Here is a 17059-nt window from a genome sequence, read left to right as displayed (position 1 = left end):
GGGGCTGACTGTTGTGTATCACTTGTGGCCATTTAAGAGTTCAGTTGATTTTCATCCTGGCTCTTCAAACAAATGATGCATGATGTAACACTGGATATGCCTTGATTTCGGAAACAGGATGAAGAGGAGATGGAAGAGGCTACCAATCAGAAGCTTGCACTCCAAAAGGCCAAGGAGGTAGCAGAAGTCAGTCCCATGTCTGCAGCTAATATTTCCATAGCAGCGTAAGGGTTATTTTATTTTTTGGGAACTTTTATCACTTGGTTTCTGTTCATCAGACATAGTGCATATCTAATCCATTATAGCAACTTGTGGCACACAAGAATCTATATACAGTCTGAAGGATTAACAAGGGCTGTGGTGTGATTTGAGTATTTCTTGTTGATCACTTAGTCATGCGTTTTGCTGGGTTCTTCTGCATTTAGTTTGTCTTTCTGTCATTGTCTCCACATCATTGTAAAAAATGCATTTTAGAGATTTTAAGTTGTTGTAGGAAAGGCTTCACCAGGGGAAATGTTATCATTTCACTTCAAACTTTTTGTTCTGAAAGATGTGTCTGCCGTATAAACTATATTCCAAGTAAAATAATCTGACAGTCTCCTAAATTTCAGCCACAAAATTGTCTTTGCATGCTCTTTTGTTCTCAAAGAAGCCATTTGAATACGCAAAATAGGACATCGTGCATGTAAACAGTTGCTCCTGTACACCTGGTTAGCATTCAACAGTATCACGTCACATGTGAAAACGTAGGCTTTTGTGCCCAGAAGTGGGCATGCACGTACTGTATGGTCTCATTTTGGAAAAATACTTAGAAAATGTTAATCATGGAGCCAGCATTTCAAGTACACAGCTCTAACTTCTCCTGCAGAAGCTGCACATGTAGGTGGAAATAGGTAATTTTCAGACCTGTGCTGAAGTCCTTGAAGTCAGAGAGGTTTTGCCTGGATAGGGTAAGGATCTAATTTGGCACAAACAATTGGTGGTTTGCACAAATATACATTTTGCTTGTGCTTCTTAGGCTATGTCTACACTCGCCAAAAACTTCAAAATGGCCATGCAAATGGCCATTTCGAAGTTTACTCATGAAGCGCTGAAATACATATTCAGCGCCTCATTAGCATGTGGGTGGCCACGGCACTTCGAAATTGATGCGGCTCATCCAGACAGGGCTCCTTTTCAAAAGGACCCCAGCTACTTCAAAGTCCCCTTATTCCTATCTGCTTCGAAGTAGCTGGGGTCCTTTCGAAAAGGAGCCCTGCCTGGACGAGCTGCGCAGCAGCAAGCCGTATCAATTTCAAAGTGCCATGGCTGCCCACATGCTAGTGAGGCGCTGAATATGTATTTCAGCGCTTCATTAGTAAACTTTGAAATGGCCATTTGCATGGCCATTTCAAAGTTTTTGGCTAGCATAGACATGGCCTTAGGGAGCCTGTGTTTGAAAATGAAGCCATTGTGAAATGTTAAGATTGATACGCACAATTATTCTAGAAGTTTATATAAAGCTATGGGGAAGTTTGAGTGTCTTTGTGTTCAGAAGACTCTGTCCTGCCATTTGCTGAGAGATGTAAATATTTCTTGACAGCCTCCAGTCTGTGGAAACAGACAACTGGAAATGCTTCTATGGAGCGGGGGAGCATTAAATTTATTTAGAATAACTTCATGTCTGGGTGTATTTTAAAATATCTGTGGTCCAGAGAGATCGCTATTTAATGAAGCTATTTTCTAATACATTTTCCCCAATAATATTTCTATTATTACTATTAACAAATGATCATATATGTGGAGATTACTTAGCACTCCAAACTACCATTGACTTTACTTTTAGTTCTTGATTTTTCATCAGGCTTTAATGTGACTGTTTGTTTGTTTGTTTGTGTTTTGATATCACAGGTTCAGTTTTATAACTACAGTTATGCGGGTATGCAAAATTGCAAGTTGCTATTCATTGTGTCTACAAGTTATATCTGCTCAGACATCTATGTGCCTGATTTGTAGACACTGTCAGGCAGATAGGCTTATGAATTGAATGCAATTGCAGGTTCATTTCTTTCTACGTTTAACAGCAGGAGCAACATTGTGCTTGCAACAGTAGAGGCCATATTTGAAAAGTAGGGTTCCCTCTCTCAGCGGTGTCTCTAGACAAGTTGTATCTGTTGTATAAAATCATGAGATACTTACTAAAGTAATGTGATTCAATAATTGCATGTGTGAGTGAGTGACATTAGGCTCGGAGAAAGACTGATGTATACATATAACGGTGATTGAATAAATACACAATCAGAAGGACAAATTAGGGGTTAGAAAGTATGTAGAGAGCAGATGGAGTAATGTAGAAGTCCATTCACAAGTTTTTCACTGAAATTTGTGATTATAATTTGAATAAGTCTTTGTTTTTAAAAAAGGGCTTATTTCGGATTTTTACTTATTTTTAAATTTACTTTTCAAAAAAGGATATTTAAAACTGATGACCTGGGTATAAAACTGTATGATAAAAATGTATTTCAAAAGTTCCTCTGAAAATAACTTTCTCTCTCTTTCAGTGTTCTGTAGAGTACAGATAGCACTGTGATCAAAGTTTTCTGTGTCATGTTGGTTCATGTTAGCAGAATGGTTTTCAATTAATATTGTAGCATGAAAGATCATACTGTTTGTTATTCTTTTGGTGGACCTGCCCTTTGGGTTCATAGAACATACAGAAGTGGAAAAATTATCCTGGTGCTCAGTCTAAATAAAAAGCAATTCCTATTTTTCCTTCATTGCATTTAAACAGTAAGATGCTGTGCTTGCTGCATTGCTTTTGTTTTTTGTGAGTTTTGTAGCATTCGTAATTGGGAGCAAATCCTGTATCCCTTCCTCTTGCCTTCTTCACTCCTATTTCCTTATCTCAGCAAAGTCTGCATTTTGGAATCTTCATATCATGTATGCATGAAGGGGTAGGATGGTACCCAGGTTTTCCATCCTCATGCATTACTGCTATGTGTGGATACTGTGTGTTTACTTGTCTGTGTCAATGTAGATGTGTGTTCATACGCATGTGGTTGTTTGTACTTGTCCTTCTGTTATGCCATGGAAAATCATTGTCACTTAATCACAGCTGAGCTCCAGGAAGAATTCAGCTTACTGTATCAGTTGCAGAGCTTGTTTTCTACATGACAAAAGTTAGTCGCTACTTTAGTAGGTCAGCATAATCCCAGTGTATTAAATCATATCACAGAATTTCACGGATGCGTAGGATGCAATGTGAGGGAGGATTATTTTATGGTCAATGGATGGTGAAGTTCTGCTCCTGAAATATGAAGCTGTTTTAATAATGTATTGATCTTTGCAGTCAAGTAACAATATCACCAGTCTCAAAATTGACTCAGAAGGTGCTATATTCAAAACACCGTTTATTTAACTAGGAGAAGCAATGAAGGAAATTACTACAGTTGGTTTGTGACTCCTGCTTTGTTGATCTTTAAGGACTTCAGTGGTTCATCTTCTGTTGCATGAAAGAGGCAAACAGGACTGGATTAATTTGGCCATGACTTGGCTAATTTTACCTGGTGAATTCTATCCTGAGTAGGCTTATTATTTTCTTTTTCAGGATTGAAGCAGATATGGGATCTTTTTCTGTCGCAATGTTGTTTTAAGATGAGATGTTTGTTTAATCTGTTTTACATTTTAGTTTTAGCTCATTATTTTCATTCTAGTTTTATGATTTTTTTTCTGTTTAGCATTTTCCTTGCTTTATTGTTTCTTGAGGTGAGTTTTCCTTCATTCAGTTTACCCAGAGTTGTCCTTTGAAAACCCTGATTTTGTACAGTATTTAAATTGATTGGTCTCATCAACGGAGCTAGTACAATAGTAGATGGGACTTTACAACTAGCCATTGGTGCAGCTTCCTTGGTGGCAAAAATGGAGAAGAGGGGGAAGCACATCTTAGGGCACTTTCCCTTTAATGGTAGGTTCTTTAATTGTGGGAACAAGATATTCAGAGCCAAGAATCAGCACTTTGTTCCCTGCTTTGCCACTAACACATAAAGAGAGGTGGAGGAAGTCATATACATTTTCTGTCTCAGTAGGGAAGAAAGGGTGATAACTGATTAACTTGAAGTGTGAGGCTCCATCAGTTGATGTTAAGCACTTTGAGTTCTTACGTGGAGGCATCAGAGAAGTGCATAGCCTCAGGATTGTTCATATTATGGCACAAAGGCCATATTTCAAAGTGTAATTTTTTGCATTTGAGTTTGCTATATCAACAAATCTTCAGTCCTAAATGGCACACCACTGCATTCCCCCTCCACCTCTTCTTTCCCAGCCAGAGATGCACCAATGTCATGTACAAAAGGGGCAACATTAAACAAAATCACACATCAGTGCCCTTCGGAGTTCAGTTGACCAGTCTGAGAGAATCTTAAAAGAATCTGGACTCCACACAGGCGCATTCCTTTCACAGCTCGTGCTTAGAGGCTACTGATGCAGAATTTGCAATTGCTTAAAATAAAGAACATTTTAATACTTGTGTTTCCAATTATCTGTCTCCAACTCTTCTTTGGAGAGGTCTGAAAATAGCAACTGTGGCAGCAATGATAGCCAAATGCTAAATTTATGACAACCTGCAAAATAGTTGTATCTAAGATGTCACAATGAGTGGAGCTTTTTCCAAGGCAGTAATGGTTTGGAGTTGTAGCTGCTTTCAAAAAGCTTGTAAAATTGTATATGAGGTCTCCAGCTGGATATTTTGATGGAGTGACGGTCTCCAGATATGATAGCTGTAAAGAGACAATGTCTCATACAGGAACATATGGGCCAAACTCTGCACTAACAGCTGTCTTCAGGACCGTAACTGACCACTTTAAATGACTGTGTGTTTTCCAATAGAACATTATTCAGCCTTTAGTTGTCACGATGCTGTTTTTTTGCTGGTTCCTTTTGTAGTTGCTTAAGGCATTTTGCATTTTGCTTGTGTGCTCAGCTAGGATATCGTGCTCACGAGCAAAACCCTACAAACTGCATCAGTAGCTCTGAAGTAAGTGTGCTGCAAGCTCATCATAAATAACTGAATAAATAAAAGTTATTTTAAAATACCAAAGACAGTACATTAAAGAGCTGGTACAGTCACTCACTTCCATTTGTTGCAAACACTTCTTAGTGGTCATCTGTCCCTTTTGTACAGGTTTGGGGATGAAGGGCTGGGTAGGTTGTTCTATTGTCCATCTCAAAGACTCCATATTTTTCTTTAAATGATTGTTCATGTGCATTCCAATGTAGATGTGTGCACACGTGATTGCCTGGTTGCTGAATTTTTTTTCCCATAGCTGGTAGCCATTGGGTCAGAGCGGTGCCCCCTGGAGTGGTGCCCTTATGGCACCCAATATAAGCACCACTACCCTCACCCCAGGCCCCACTCAGTTCCTTCTTGCTGCTCATGGCAGTTGCTAGAACTCCCCATGCTCATTCAAGCAATTATCTGTTAGTTAGCTGGTAGCTTTGTAGTTAGTTCACTGTAAATAGTTCTTTCAAGTGTTAATTAGTTGTGCATAGTTAGTAGTTAAGCATTGGCCTCCAGAAATGGTGGTTTAATCCCTTCTCAAGGCTCTGGCATCTGAGCGTACCGAGGTCACAAGGCTTCAAGATCTGTGTCAGCCGTGGGAAGCACATTCTGAAGAGTGATTTGCACTTACTGTGTTTAAACTGTCTCAGAGAGAGCCATCAGTGGGATTGCTGCTCCATCTATAAGACTTTTAAGCCAAGAACCCTTAAAGACAGGGCTCAGTGCCTGAACGTTGTGTTTATGGAAACGGCTCTCCAACCCGAGAAATTGCCATCCACGGCACCAAGTACGTCTTCCTTGGTGCTCAGCAGTCTGGCACCAAGTTCTTCCACAGTGCAGATGAAAGACAAAGGGGCCCAGCGCCATGGTTAAAGGCCGGTAACCCAGCCTCCTGAGAGGCATAAGTCTCAGTCCCTGTTGCCTCGCAAAAAGAAGAGGCAGGACGGGGAAGATCTCTGACTGCTGCTAATCACAGGGACACTGCTCAAGCGGTGTCTGAGGACGTACAGCAGGCACAGCCCCCAGAACATCATGCATTGACTTTGTCCAGAGGTTGAATCTGTGCTCACACTCCCTGATGCAGTTACCTGTGACACCAGAGGCTTTTTATGCAGTGCAGGTGGGCTCAGAATCTGACTCCTAACAATCAAGTTCTAGTAGGAGCGCTCATTCCTCATTGTGTGGGAGCCGTGCTTCTGCGTGAGGACAGTGGCCCCCCCACCCCCCGCCCCCGGCAGCCAGCACTGCAGTAGGTGTTTTGGACTTCATGGGCATCTCATGAGAGTCCGGGTCAGTTTGTATGCCCTCACTCCAGGGCCCCATCGCTGGTGTCAGTATCAATAATCTCACAAGTGCCACACTTGGCACCATCAGCTTCCCTGAGAACACCTCCACCTGACCTGTCTTTGGACCTACTGCTTCCTACAGCTGCAGTTTCTACGGCGCCATCTCTTGCCTCGGCAACAAACCCCTTGGCACTGACATTGTCGGCACCAGTGGTTGATGTCATTTCCCTCTACACAGTCTTTGTCACCACTGGTGGTGCCCGGTGGGCTCCCACTGGTGTTTTCAACGATGGCTCCACCTCTCCACTCCATCCTGAGGCTCAGTACCACCTCCGATGGGTATGACACTGGCAGTGCAGGTGTTGTCACTGTTGCCTGGGGTGCTCTCTCATGGCCAGAGGGTTGGGGGCAAGGGACCTCTCCAGTACTATGGATATGGATTTCCCTGTCCAAGCAGGTACTTTCTCATTATCTTCTCCAGACAAAACTGTCACAGGGTCCTCTACCTCCCGAGTCCTGGAGGACAGTAGGGCCCTCCAGCAGTTGCTCCACCGGGTGGCCTAGGGTTTGGGGGTCCAGCTGGAAGAAGAAAAGGGTGACTTAGACCCTATGACAGACATCCTCCTTTCCTCTGCACCTATTAGAGTGGCCCTGTCTCTTGCTAAAATGATCACTGAGATGACTAAGTTGGTGTGGCAAATTCCAGTCTCGGCCCCTCCCATGACGAAGAAGAATGAGAGGATGTATTTTGTCCCCTCAGTGGTGCATGGGTGGTGGACACTGCAAACTGTAGGAAGACACAAGGATATCACAGGCCTTCCCCAAAAAACACAGAGGCCAAGCGGTTGTACCTTTATGGTAGGAAGGTTTATTCAACGGATGGCCTGCAGCTCCGGACTTCAAATCAACAGGCCCTTGTTAGTAGGTGCTCATACAATGCAGCCTCTTCGTTAGCCAAATTCATGGAGATGATTCCTCCAGACTCCAAGCCTGAGTTCATGACCTTGGTGGAGGAGAATTAAACTCATATCTAGAATGGCCTTGGATGCTGCACATGTTGTGATCAGAGTCATGGCATCTGTTGCAGCCATGAGAAGGGTTGTATGGCTACAAGTGTCAGGCCTCCTGCATGAGGTCAAACAGACAATTCAAGATTTGTGTTTTGAGGATCCCACCTTCTTTTCAGAACAGACTGATAAAAGGCTCCACAGCCTGAAGGACTTGAGGGTGACCTTGAGGTCTCTTGGTCTCTGTACCCCTGCAACACAGTGCAGGCATTTTACCTCTTCTCTTCTCCCCAGGCAATTCAGTCAATGGCCTAGGGATCAGAACAGGTGTAGGGGGCAGAGCAATAGGAGTTGTTCCCATCAGTCTGTTCAGGGTCAGGGGCAGCGGAAGCTGCCCCCTTTGGGTCTTAAGTCAAACTTTTGAGGACGGGGTCGAGAACACCACACCACTCCTCTTTCTGGATCCACCACCTTTTCGTTTTGAGTGTCCCTGTTCTACCATGCTTCATTCCATATAATGTTGGACCACTGTGTCCTTCACATGATGGAAAGGGGATATGCCATCCAGTTCAGTTTGTATTCCCCTTCCAACTCCTCTCCTTCCCCATGTCTCTTCAGAGACCCCTCTCCATGAGAATCTGCTCATGCAGCAGGTTCAGTCGCTCCTTGATCTCGGGGTGTGATAGAAGAGATTCCTCTCAAATTCAGGGGCCAGGGTTTTATTCATGTTATTTCCTAATCTCAAAATCAAAAGGGGGCCTGAGGCCCATCATGGACTTGTGAGACCTGAACAAGTTTGTAAAAAAGGTCACATTTTGCATGGTCTCACTGGTGCTCATTATCTCTTTGCAGGATCCAGGCGACTGGCTTGCTTCTGTTGACTTACAGAACATGTATTTTCACATTGCCATCTACCCTCCCCACTCCTCGGTTTTGTGGTGAGTGGGAGACATTATCAGGGGTTACAGAAGGTTAGGCTACCCGTACAGCACCCTTACCCTCCTAGGACTTCAATATGGTTCTTGCCAAGCTTATGGGTTCCCCTTTGAACTCTTGCTTTTTGCTCCCAACTGTTTTAAAATTATAAAACATTTTTTCAGGTGGCTCTTTGAGCAAAGGGCCCTCACGGTCGACCCATCCTATATGGTGTTTCATGAACACAAGGTTAGATTGAGGCTCCATCTGGCCTTTTTGCCAAATGTGGTCTCCTTTTTCCACATCAGTCAGGATGTTTTGTTACTTGTTTTTTATCCTAGACTGTATGCGACTGTGAGGGAGCTGAGTTTGCACACTTCGGGTGTTCGTAGGGCTTTGGCCTTTTACCTGGATAGGACTAAACCATTCAGAAAATCACAACAGCTTTTTGTGGCTGTGATGGACAGGGTGAAGGGCCTCCCACTTTAGTCCCAGAGGGTTTCATCTTGAATAGTGGCTTGTGTTAAGGAATGCTACAAGCTAGCAGGGGTTCCCCCTCTTATCAGGTCTCACTCTACGAGGGCACAGGCATCTTCAATGGCATTTGTCCCCATCCAGGAGATCTGTAGGACTGCCATTTTGTCCTCTATACATATGTTCTCACCCCCCTGCACGAGTATGCAGCATATTAGGGAGGAAGCTGGGGGGGCGGGGTAGGGCAGTCATTTCAGGGCTCCAACCCCACACCCTGACATCAGCTTGCATTTACCCACACTGGAATGCACATGAACAATCACTTGAAGATGAAAAGACAGTTACTTGCTTCCAAAACTGGTGTTCTTTGAGATGTGGTGTTAATGTCCATTCCAAAGCATTCCCACCTTCCCAGCAATTAGGACCTGAGCAGGGGGCGAGTCAGAGGTGCCTTTACTGTGCACCACTCCAGGGGGCAGTGCTCCGACCTAATGGCTGCTGGCTAGGGGAAAATTTTCTGGCAACCAGTTGTGTGCACTCTCTCACACCTACATTGGAATGGACATGAACAACACATCTCGAAGAACACCAGTTACTGAAGTAAGTAACTTTCTTTTCCCCCTTGCCTCTGGAACTCTGTGGTTTGGTCTACAGTAATTGTTGGGCATGGCTGTTGGTAACCAATAGAACCCTGCAAGAAATACGCCTGAATAACTAGCAAATAAAAAGCACTGTATACAATGACGTATCAACTAGAAGAGGTGTTCTTTTTATTTTGCCAGCTTGTTATTTCTTCCATCTTCCTCCTCCTCCTCCTTCAGTGTGCTGGTGTGTGGGGTACTGTGACTGTTCCTATTACTTTGCTTTTTTCCCCTTTCTGTGATGTATCTGAATTAGCCAACAGCTGCCCAGAAAGTCTTTCTCTTTTCTCTCTCTCTCTTGTGGTAAGTAACAGCAGGCAAAGTTCTAATACCTTGTCCACTTTGCTTTGGTAAAGGAAGCTGTCTTTGCCATGAGAGTTTACATTGTGTGATTTCAGGGTGAAATTAGTTGATGGATATTCTGGAATTCCAGCATTGACGACAGAGAAATGGCTTTGTGGGGGCCCTTTTGCAGAACTTACGTAGTCATGTTTGGTCAAGTACAGGGATGATTGGAAGATTGTGGGGCCTTCATCCTTCATTGGACCAAAGGAGGCAATGAGAAGTATGGTGATCGCAGAAGTGTTTTGCCAAAGAATTTTGAATTGTGCTTTAAGTAATAAAATGCATCAAGTTGCCCCTGTGCCTCCACAGACATCTTTATCTGTTGTGTTCTCCTTTTCCTGAATTTCTAATGAGTTAAGTCATGACTGGTACATTGTCTGCTGTCATGAGTTTTTCACTAAGTTTGCTTAGGCCATTCTACCTGTAATAATAGGATTCTTGCTGAAGGCTTCATTTAACATCCTGTGGATGCAGCATCCAGCCAAATCAAGATATAAAGGAATGCCAGCTGTGGTGACCTCATAAGAATGTCCATACTTGGTCAGACCAAAGGTCCATCCAGCCCAGTAGCCTGTCTGCTGACAGTGGCCAGTGCCAGGTGCCCCAGAAGGGGTGGACTGAAGACAATGATCAAGCGATTTGTCTCCTGCCATCCATCCCTGGCCTCTGATTGATAGAGGCCAGGAACACCATTCCTACCCTTGGCTAATAGCCTTTTATGGATCTAACCTCCATGAATTTATCTAGCTCTTTCTTAAATTCTGTTATAGACAAAACAATAGTTCCTCTTTAAAACCTTAAGGGAGCACCAACACCAAATGGTCGACAGTTCTTCTGTTTGTTTTACTGCAGTATAAAATGCACTAAGAATGAAGTTATGGCAAAATAACCATATTATTGTTCCCCAGACCATTTATGTTCCCCCATATGAGCTAGCCAAGCCCCTGAAGGTTATAACTATACACATACAGTTCACTTTGATGTGCTTTTAATTTTATAATACACATTGTTACTTAATATCCTGTGGGATTGTAATGCACATACGTAAAATTCAACCAGTTCCTCCTGCCTTTGCTTGGCAGTCCTGACTTCTTCCCAGAGGCAATATTCTTTCAGCTGGGCCTTCTGGCTTTATAGCACCAGTTGCTAGCTAAATGAAATCCACAAAAGCCCAATGGAAATTAATTGGTGATTAAACTGAGAGTGGTAAATTCTGAAAGAGGATGGGTCTTATTTTCTACCTCCAGGGAGAGTTGCATAGACAATGCAGTGTGGCAAGTGCTGGAGCAGGAAGAAATTGTCCTCCTCTCTGTCAAATCAATCAGCATCTGCATTCCAGTCCCCCCTACCTCTCAACTAGGCTGTCTCATGTGTTGAATGAAGTCACGTCTATCAAAATAAAATGTGACCCAATGCCTCTTTACTTGTGTGTATGAAACCAGCAGGGCCATCAGCCACTGCAGGCCTGGGGCAAAGTAAGATTGGGCCCAGCTCCATGCCCTTGGAAGGGGCGGGGCCAAGGGACTGATTAGTCCTTCCCCCACCACAGCCACGCAGAGCGGTGGAGCAGTGGACCGTGGCACCTCAGAGGGGCCTGAAGCTCCAGCCCCTTCCACTGCAAACACTGGGCCAAGGGGCAGTTTTCCCGTTTTGTCCCCCACTGTCAATGGGCCTGTGTGAAACATAGACATGCCCTCATTGCCCATGCCGATGGTATATCCTTGGGGCTAGGCCCCTTTTTCCCAACCCCATGGATGCTGTGGGTTGGAATTGGTAGCCTTGTGTCCTTCTGTTAGTTCTAAATGGATCACTGTAAGTACAAACTCCACCGATTTCTGCAAAGACCTCTGCTCTGGGTCCCTGAAGGTAGCTCTGACTATGTGAGTACAGCATATTGCAGCATAAAGTCTTACTATCATCTTGTGTCTTTTGGTTCACTTTTTTTATATTTTCTTTTGGCTCTAGTTTGATTTTCTAGTTGTTTTCCTTTTAAATAGGAGACGATGTCTCTGTGGCTTCCGCACTTTCTGAAGCTTGCCCGGGCTCCTTCCAAGATGCACGCTGCAACCTGCACTCGATAGGACACAGCCTGTATGAGTCTCCTCCCGATGTCTTTTATAGTTTCTCTTCTCTTCTTTTTTTTTCTCACTTTTTTGTTTTTTGTTTTTTGTTTTTTGCATGTGCAGTTTTGTAAAGCAAACTCGAGGTACTGTATCTCGCAGCTCGTCAGTCTCCAGCGTAAATTCACCGTGAGTTGCTCTCTGTTACAATATTCAGTAAATAGATTTATGATATCTATATCTATATATTTTATAAACCTCCCTGCCTCCCACCCTCCTGATGCCTTCCCCCTTCCCTTGTTTTTTTCCAAAAGTCATTCACCTCATTGTGGAAATCCTCCAGGCCAACTTATGGTGGAAGGACTGGAAGGTGTACAACAGTGCCTTATAATGATTGTGATTTGAGCGTGAGCAACTCTGTAGTGTTGTGTACATTGGGTGTGAGTTCCTCTGCTTTTTTTCTATTTTTTTCTTTTTCCCTTGTATTCTGTCTGTGCTTCTCTTTGTCTTTTCATCCCTTAGTGGTTCTCCTTTTCTTTTCTGCTTATTCTTTTCCTGGGCCTATTCCTTGGTTTTGTCACCTGCCTTGTTCTCACTCACAGTTTGTCTGGCTTTTTTTCACCCCCTCTGTGTTACACTGGGTTAATGGTTTTGACATTCCACCAGTGTTTGCAGTTTTGGTTCAGGAGGAGACTGGGGCCCCACCATGCACATGCTCTATAAAATGAAAGCTAGAAGGGAAGAGTTTCAAAGGGATTCATCTTCTGGAAACAAGACTCAAATGGGACAGTGTCTGACAAATGTGCCTGAGTAATCCTTGGATATTTGTAATAACGAGCAGTTGTGCTCCCCCACCTCTGCCTGGGGCTTGCACTTAAAGTTCCCAGGTATCCTAGAATTTCACAAACACGGTGGTAGAACCTTCAACCATTCCACCCACTTCCCATTAAGAATTCCACCATGTCTAGGACTCACTGCGAACCATGTATATGCTTCAAAGCTGCGCATAGCAGGTTTGCAGAAAATATCTTTCATCCCTTCACTGCATGCAGCAAAGTTTGTCATCATCTCATTGAATGTCTTTGGCTTATATTATACTTGTATCATTTTATGTTACATTTCTGCTGTGTAATGCTATTGGGAAGACAAGTGCAGTTCTGACACAAAGAGCCAGATTCTCAAGGCTTTCTGCCTCCTTTCTGCCCCTCTTCCCAGTCCCTCGTTCCAAAGGGCATCTCAGTTTGTCCCTAAAGACAACTTGGAGATGCTTGGGCTGGCTTCTCCAGTTGCTGCTCACTTTATGCCAGGCTAGAAAATTCTTCCCTGTGCATGTGGAGGAGGAAACTCTGCTGGTGCAAAATTGAAAGAGAGGACTTTGCTACTTTCTGCACCAGCTGTAGTGTCAGGCTGTTATCCGGTGTGCTGGAAGCTCCTTGCAGTATAAGAGGAGGCAGGTGAAAAGCAGAAGAAAGGCCAAGGTTTGTCAGGGGAACTTCTGCCTGATTCTCTGCTGCTGTGGGACTTTACTCTAGAGTGTAAGTTAAAACTGCATGATAGCAGTATAAGCAACTCTCACATAAATGAGAACCAGACCTATTATCTTTGATTTTTGCTTCTGTTGCCCATCCTAGTGAAGATGGTGCAGGTTGCACTTTTAAAAGCTGAATTATGAGTACACAAATCATGTATTATTGACCCTAACACCACTTTACACCTATTCAGTCATGTAGAAGAGCCTTAAAGCAAGTGCATATAGTTTATAGCCATGATAAAGCTCTTCATGCTACCAGAGTAGTAAATGTGAATCAAGCCCTTTGAGTGTAAGGCAGAGGTACAATTCTGAAAGTTTAGGTAAGTCTCCATTCAGTTATACCAGTATAAAAATGCCTCACAGCTTATTTTCCTTCTCTATGGAAATAATTACACTGGTGTAAAATGCCTTTATATCTGTATAATTGCATGTTTTGTTGTGTGGGGATTCAACCATTTTAGCTATCCTGGTGCAAAGGTGAATAATTTTTGGACAAGATTTAAGGCCATGTTCTAGATGTGTGAAGCACAAATAAAATTTCCTGCCTCTTCAATGCTGCTTTATTCTGTGAGAGCAGTGGAAATGGCTGTAATGTAATTAGGCATTCGGCTTTGAGAATCCATGGTTACTGAATGGATACCAAAGTAATTTCCTCAGGAATTTACGTATTTTTTCAGTATTCAGTGTCCAATTTTGTTCTGTGGGAATTTGTTCAAGCAAATGTTGTAAGTGGCAAGAAAATCAAGACAAAAATGTTGTTGGTAGCTTCTGAACAAAAAGGTATTCAGACGAGTCACTTTCCGAAGTAATTTTCAAACCTTTGTGTTGTAATGAGTGTATGGTGCAAACACAGTGACCAATACAAATCTGTTTGGTTCACTTAAGAAAGAAAAAAGTATTAACACCCACCTATGTGCAGTTATCCTTCTGGTATACGTCAAAGAGCCTTTGATCACCCAAGTCACAGGCATCTAAAAAATATCAAATTGGTGTTTTACATATTCTGTTTCCATTAAGATGGCAACTGAGTCCAGCTTGTGCAGTCACTCACTTGGTTGGGATTCATTTTTTATCTGAGTTATTTATTTTCAGCAGCATCCATGATGCATCAGACACATTCCTGACATAAAAGCTGGAGTAATCCCAAGGTAGGGTGACCATCCATCCCGTATTAGGCAGGATGGTCCTGTATTTGGGACACCAAAAAGGTGTCCTGACTTATTTTTAAAAGGGACAAAAATGTCCTGTATTTGGGCCGTTCCTCCACTGACATTTTCTGCCAGCAGCTCCGCAGGCACAGCTGCTGGCAGCAGTCACTTCCCCAGGCCTTGGGGAAGCAGGGGAGCATGGGCAGCTGCCACGTGCCCAGGGCTCTGGGGAAGGGCTGGTGGCTGCGGTTTCCCCGGGTCTCCCGGGGAACACCAGCAGCTGCTGCCTCCAGGGTTTGTTGAAGATGGGAGGAGCCACCCCTCCCCCTCACATATCCCTGTCCCGTATTTGGGACAGGCAGATGTGGTTGCCCTATCTCAAGGCATTTTGTAAATTTTCAAACGAAGAATGGGCCAACATTTTCAATCTTGACTCCTTGTAAGATTAGACTTCCAACTCAATATTTCGCTGTCTAAATAAGATGTCTAGAGGTGCTCAGCAGCTGCTGTTCCCATTGAAGTCAGTGGCTGAAAATTTCTACGTAGGAACACTACTGCTTGCTCAACATACAACTACAGCAGTGACGGCTACATCTACACTACAGTAATCCTTTGAAAGAAGTTCTTCTGGAAGATAGCTTCCAAAAATACTTCTTTCAAGAGCGCTTGTCTACATACAAAAATGCGGATAGAAAAAATTGATCTGCCTGTTTGATAGGAAGCATCCACACAGCCCCTGCTCTTTTGAAAGAACGGGCCAGGGATCGAAATATCCGGTGCCATGAGGACTAGTCTTTTGAAAAAAGGACCTCCAAGGCATGTACACCTTTTTTTTTCTTTTTCTTTTTTTTTTTTTTTTACAAAAGATTCTTTCAGAAAAGGGTCTTCTTCATTATCTGGGAGAGGGTCGCTGGAAAAAGTGCTGCGTTCTTCCAATTTAATATTGAAAGAACACATTTTGTGTTTAGATAGTCCAGGGAATTTTATGAAAGAGCCCCAGCTTTTTTAAAAAAACTTGCTAGTGTAGATGTAGCCACTGTGGTAAAAGACAGCTTTGCAGTAGATTCATACGGTAATCTAAATTTGTGGTATGTGAGGTGGGAGGAAAGGAGGACATGAGTCTAAAGGCTTTGGTAAATACAATATGTCGCTGTTCTGGAATTCTAACTGAGGACTTATAACTGCTGCTGTGTCACATTTAGGCCTGAGGGGAAATTCTGCCTGTGAGTGCAGTCAGTTCCCATTGACTTAGAAAGAATCTGATGTTCTTGGAGTAGTTGCTTCTCTCATTAAAACCCTCACTATGTAATCCCACAGCATCCATCCATCCAGTAGTGGGGAAAAAAACATAAACCTCTCCTGGTCCTCATTTGCCTTTCAAAAAGCCAAATCAGCCATCACCCAGAATACTTGCTGTTTCTGCCTGCATTCGCCAACCATGTCTTCATCTTTATCTCCATTCTCACAGCAAAAAGGGCTGTAGCATCATTGCTCTGAATTGTTTTGGTTATATCAGAACCTATCTGTTCCTGTGGGGATGAAGCCAGAACCCAACCTGGGCTGTACAAGCATGTGTAATAATCACCCAAGTGTCTTATTGAAATTATAATATGAATTATGTAGAGAAAACAACCCATTGAAAAGGGAATGTTATTAGACTGGATTTAGGAGGCCTTCTGTGCACTGGATGGTTTGGTTAATCTAGAAGTGCTGTTTGTTGGATCAGGACGGAAATGTGCACTTTTAATTTGGTTTTAGAAAAGAATTTTTCAGCTCTGTAATTTATTACTAAGTCTGCAATTATTTTATCACAGCATAAAACAGTCGTACCAAAATCACAAGGTCTAAAAAGAAATCTAATCAATATGGTATGAATGTCGTGACTTGTTAGCTAATAAATATTTTCTGGATTTTTCTTGAGATTAGAATTTGCTAAAAGTAGTAGGCTTCCATGAATACTAATTAACTATTACATGATGATATAATTGTACAATGAGTAATTAACAGACTCTGTGTGTTAAAGCAATAAGCTGTGACATGATGGTGCATGTTATTGAGTCCAGATCCAGCAGTCATTCAGGCAAAATTCCCCCGGATTTCAGTAGAGGATCTGCTTGCCTAAGGGACTTCAGTCTTTGGCATTCAGGTCTGCATTGCCATGTCAGCTGTTTGAAGAAGTAAATCAAGAAATGACCCCATTCATTTTGGTGTTAGAGTCTCCAGCAAATTGCCCGGTAGGGAATTGATAACAAAATGCTGCAGCTTTACTTCTAGTTACCAATCCATAAAATCCCTGCTGTATAATAACTGGAAGTTGTTCACACCTAAAGGTTGCACAGTAACCTCTAGGAAGTGAGTTGATGATGAGTTGCTTTCTTCTTCCCAGTAGGTACATGTCAGTAAGAGATGGACGCGATAATCCAATAGGTGGTTGTTGTAATCCCCTTCCTCGTGGGGTCACTGGCTTGCTGAAGTGCACCAGTCCTTCTTTTGACACATTACTTGGAAGTGTGCTAAGTCTGGAATGACCACAGGGAAAAAGTTTAAGCCATTTCAACTAAAGGGACCTTATAGGTTCCAACATCTGGCAGCTCCTCTAACTGCCTCAGAACCTTCC

At 43.0% G+C, this 17059-nt stretch overlaps 1 protein-coding gene across 1 annotated transcript in view; it reads left to right on the top strand.

The window, feature by feature from the left end:
• The window catches only part of CACNA1B (calcium voltage-gated channel subunit alpha1 B), a 502106-nt gene that overhangs the window by 342404 nt on the left and 142643 nt on the right, over positions 1-17059 (top strand). The window contains exon 19 of the mRNA XM_075015705.1: positions 118-224. Within this exon, the coding sequence (XP_074871806.1) occupies positions 118-224 (107 nt within the window). The remainder of the gene's footprint in view (positions 1-117; positions 225-17059) is intronic.

Source organism: Carettochelys insculpta, chromosome 21 (assembly GCF_033958435.1).
Source record: "Carettochelys insculpta isolate YL-2023 chromosome 21, ASM3395843v1, whole genome shotgun sequence".
In the NCBI taxonomy this organism is placed as follows: Eukaryota; Metazoa; Chordata; order Testudines; family Carettochelyidae; genus Carettochelys; species Carettochelys insculpta.
Note: the sequence above shows the minus strand (reverse complement) of the source record. Positions and strands in the feature narration are given on the sequence as shown.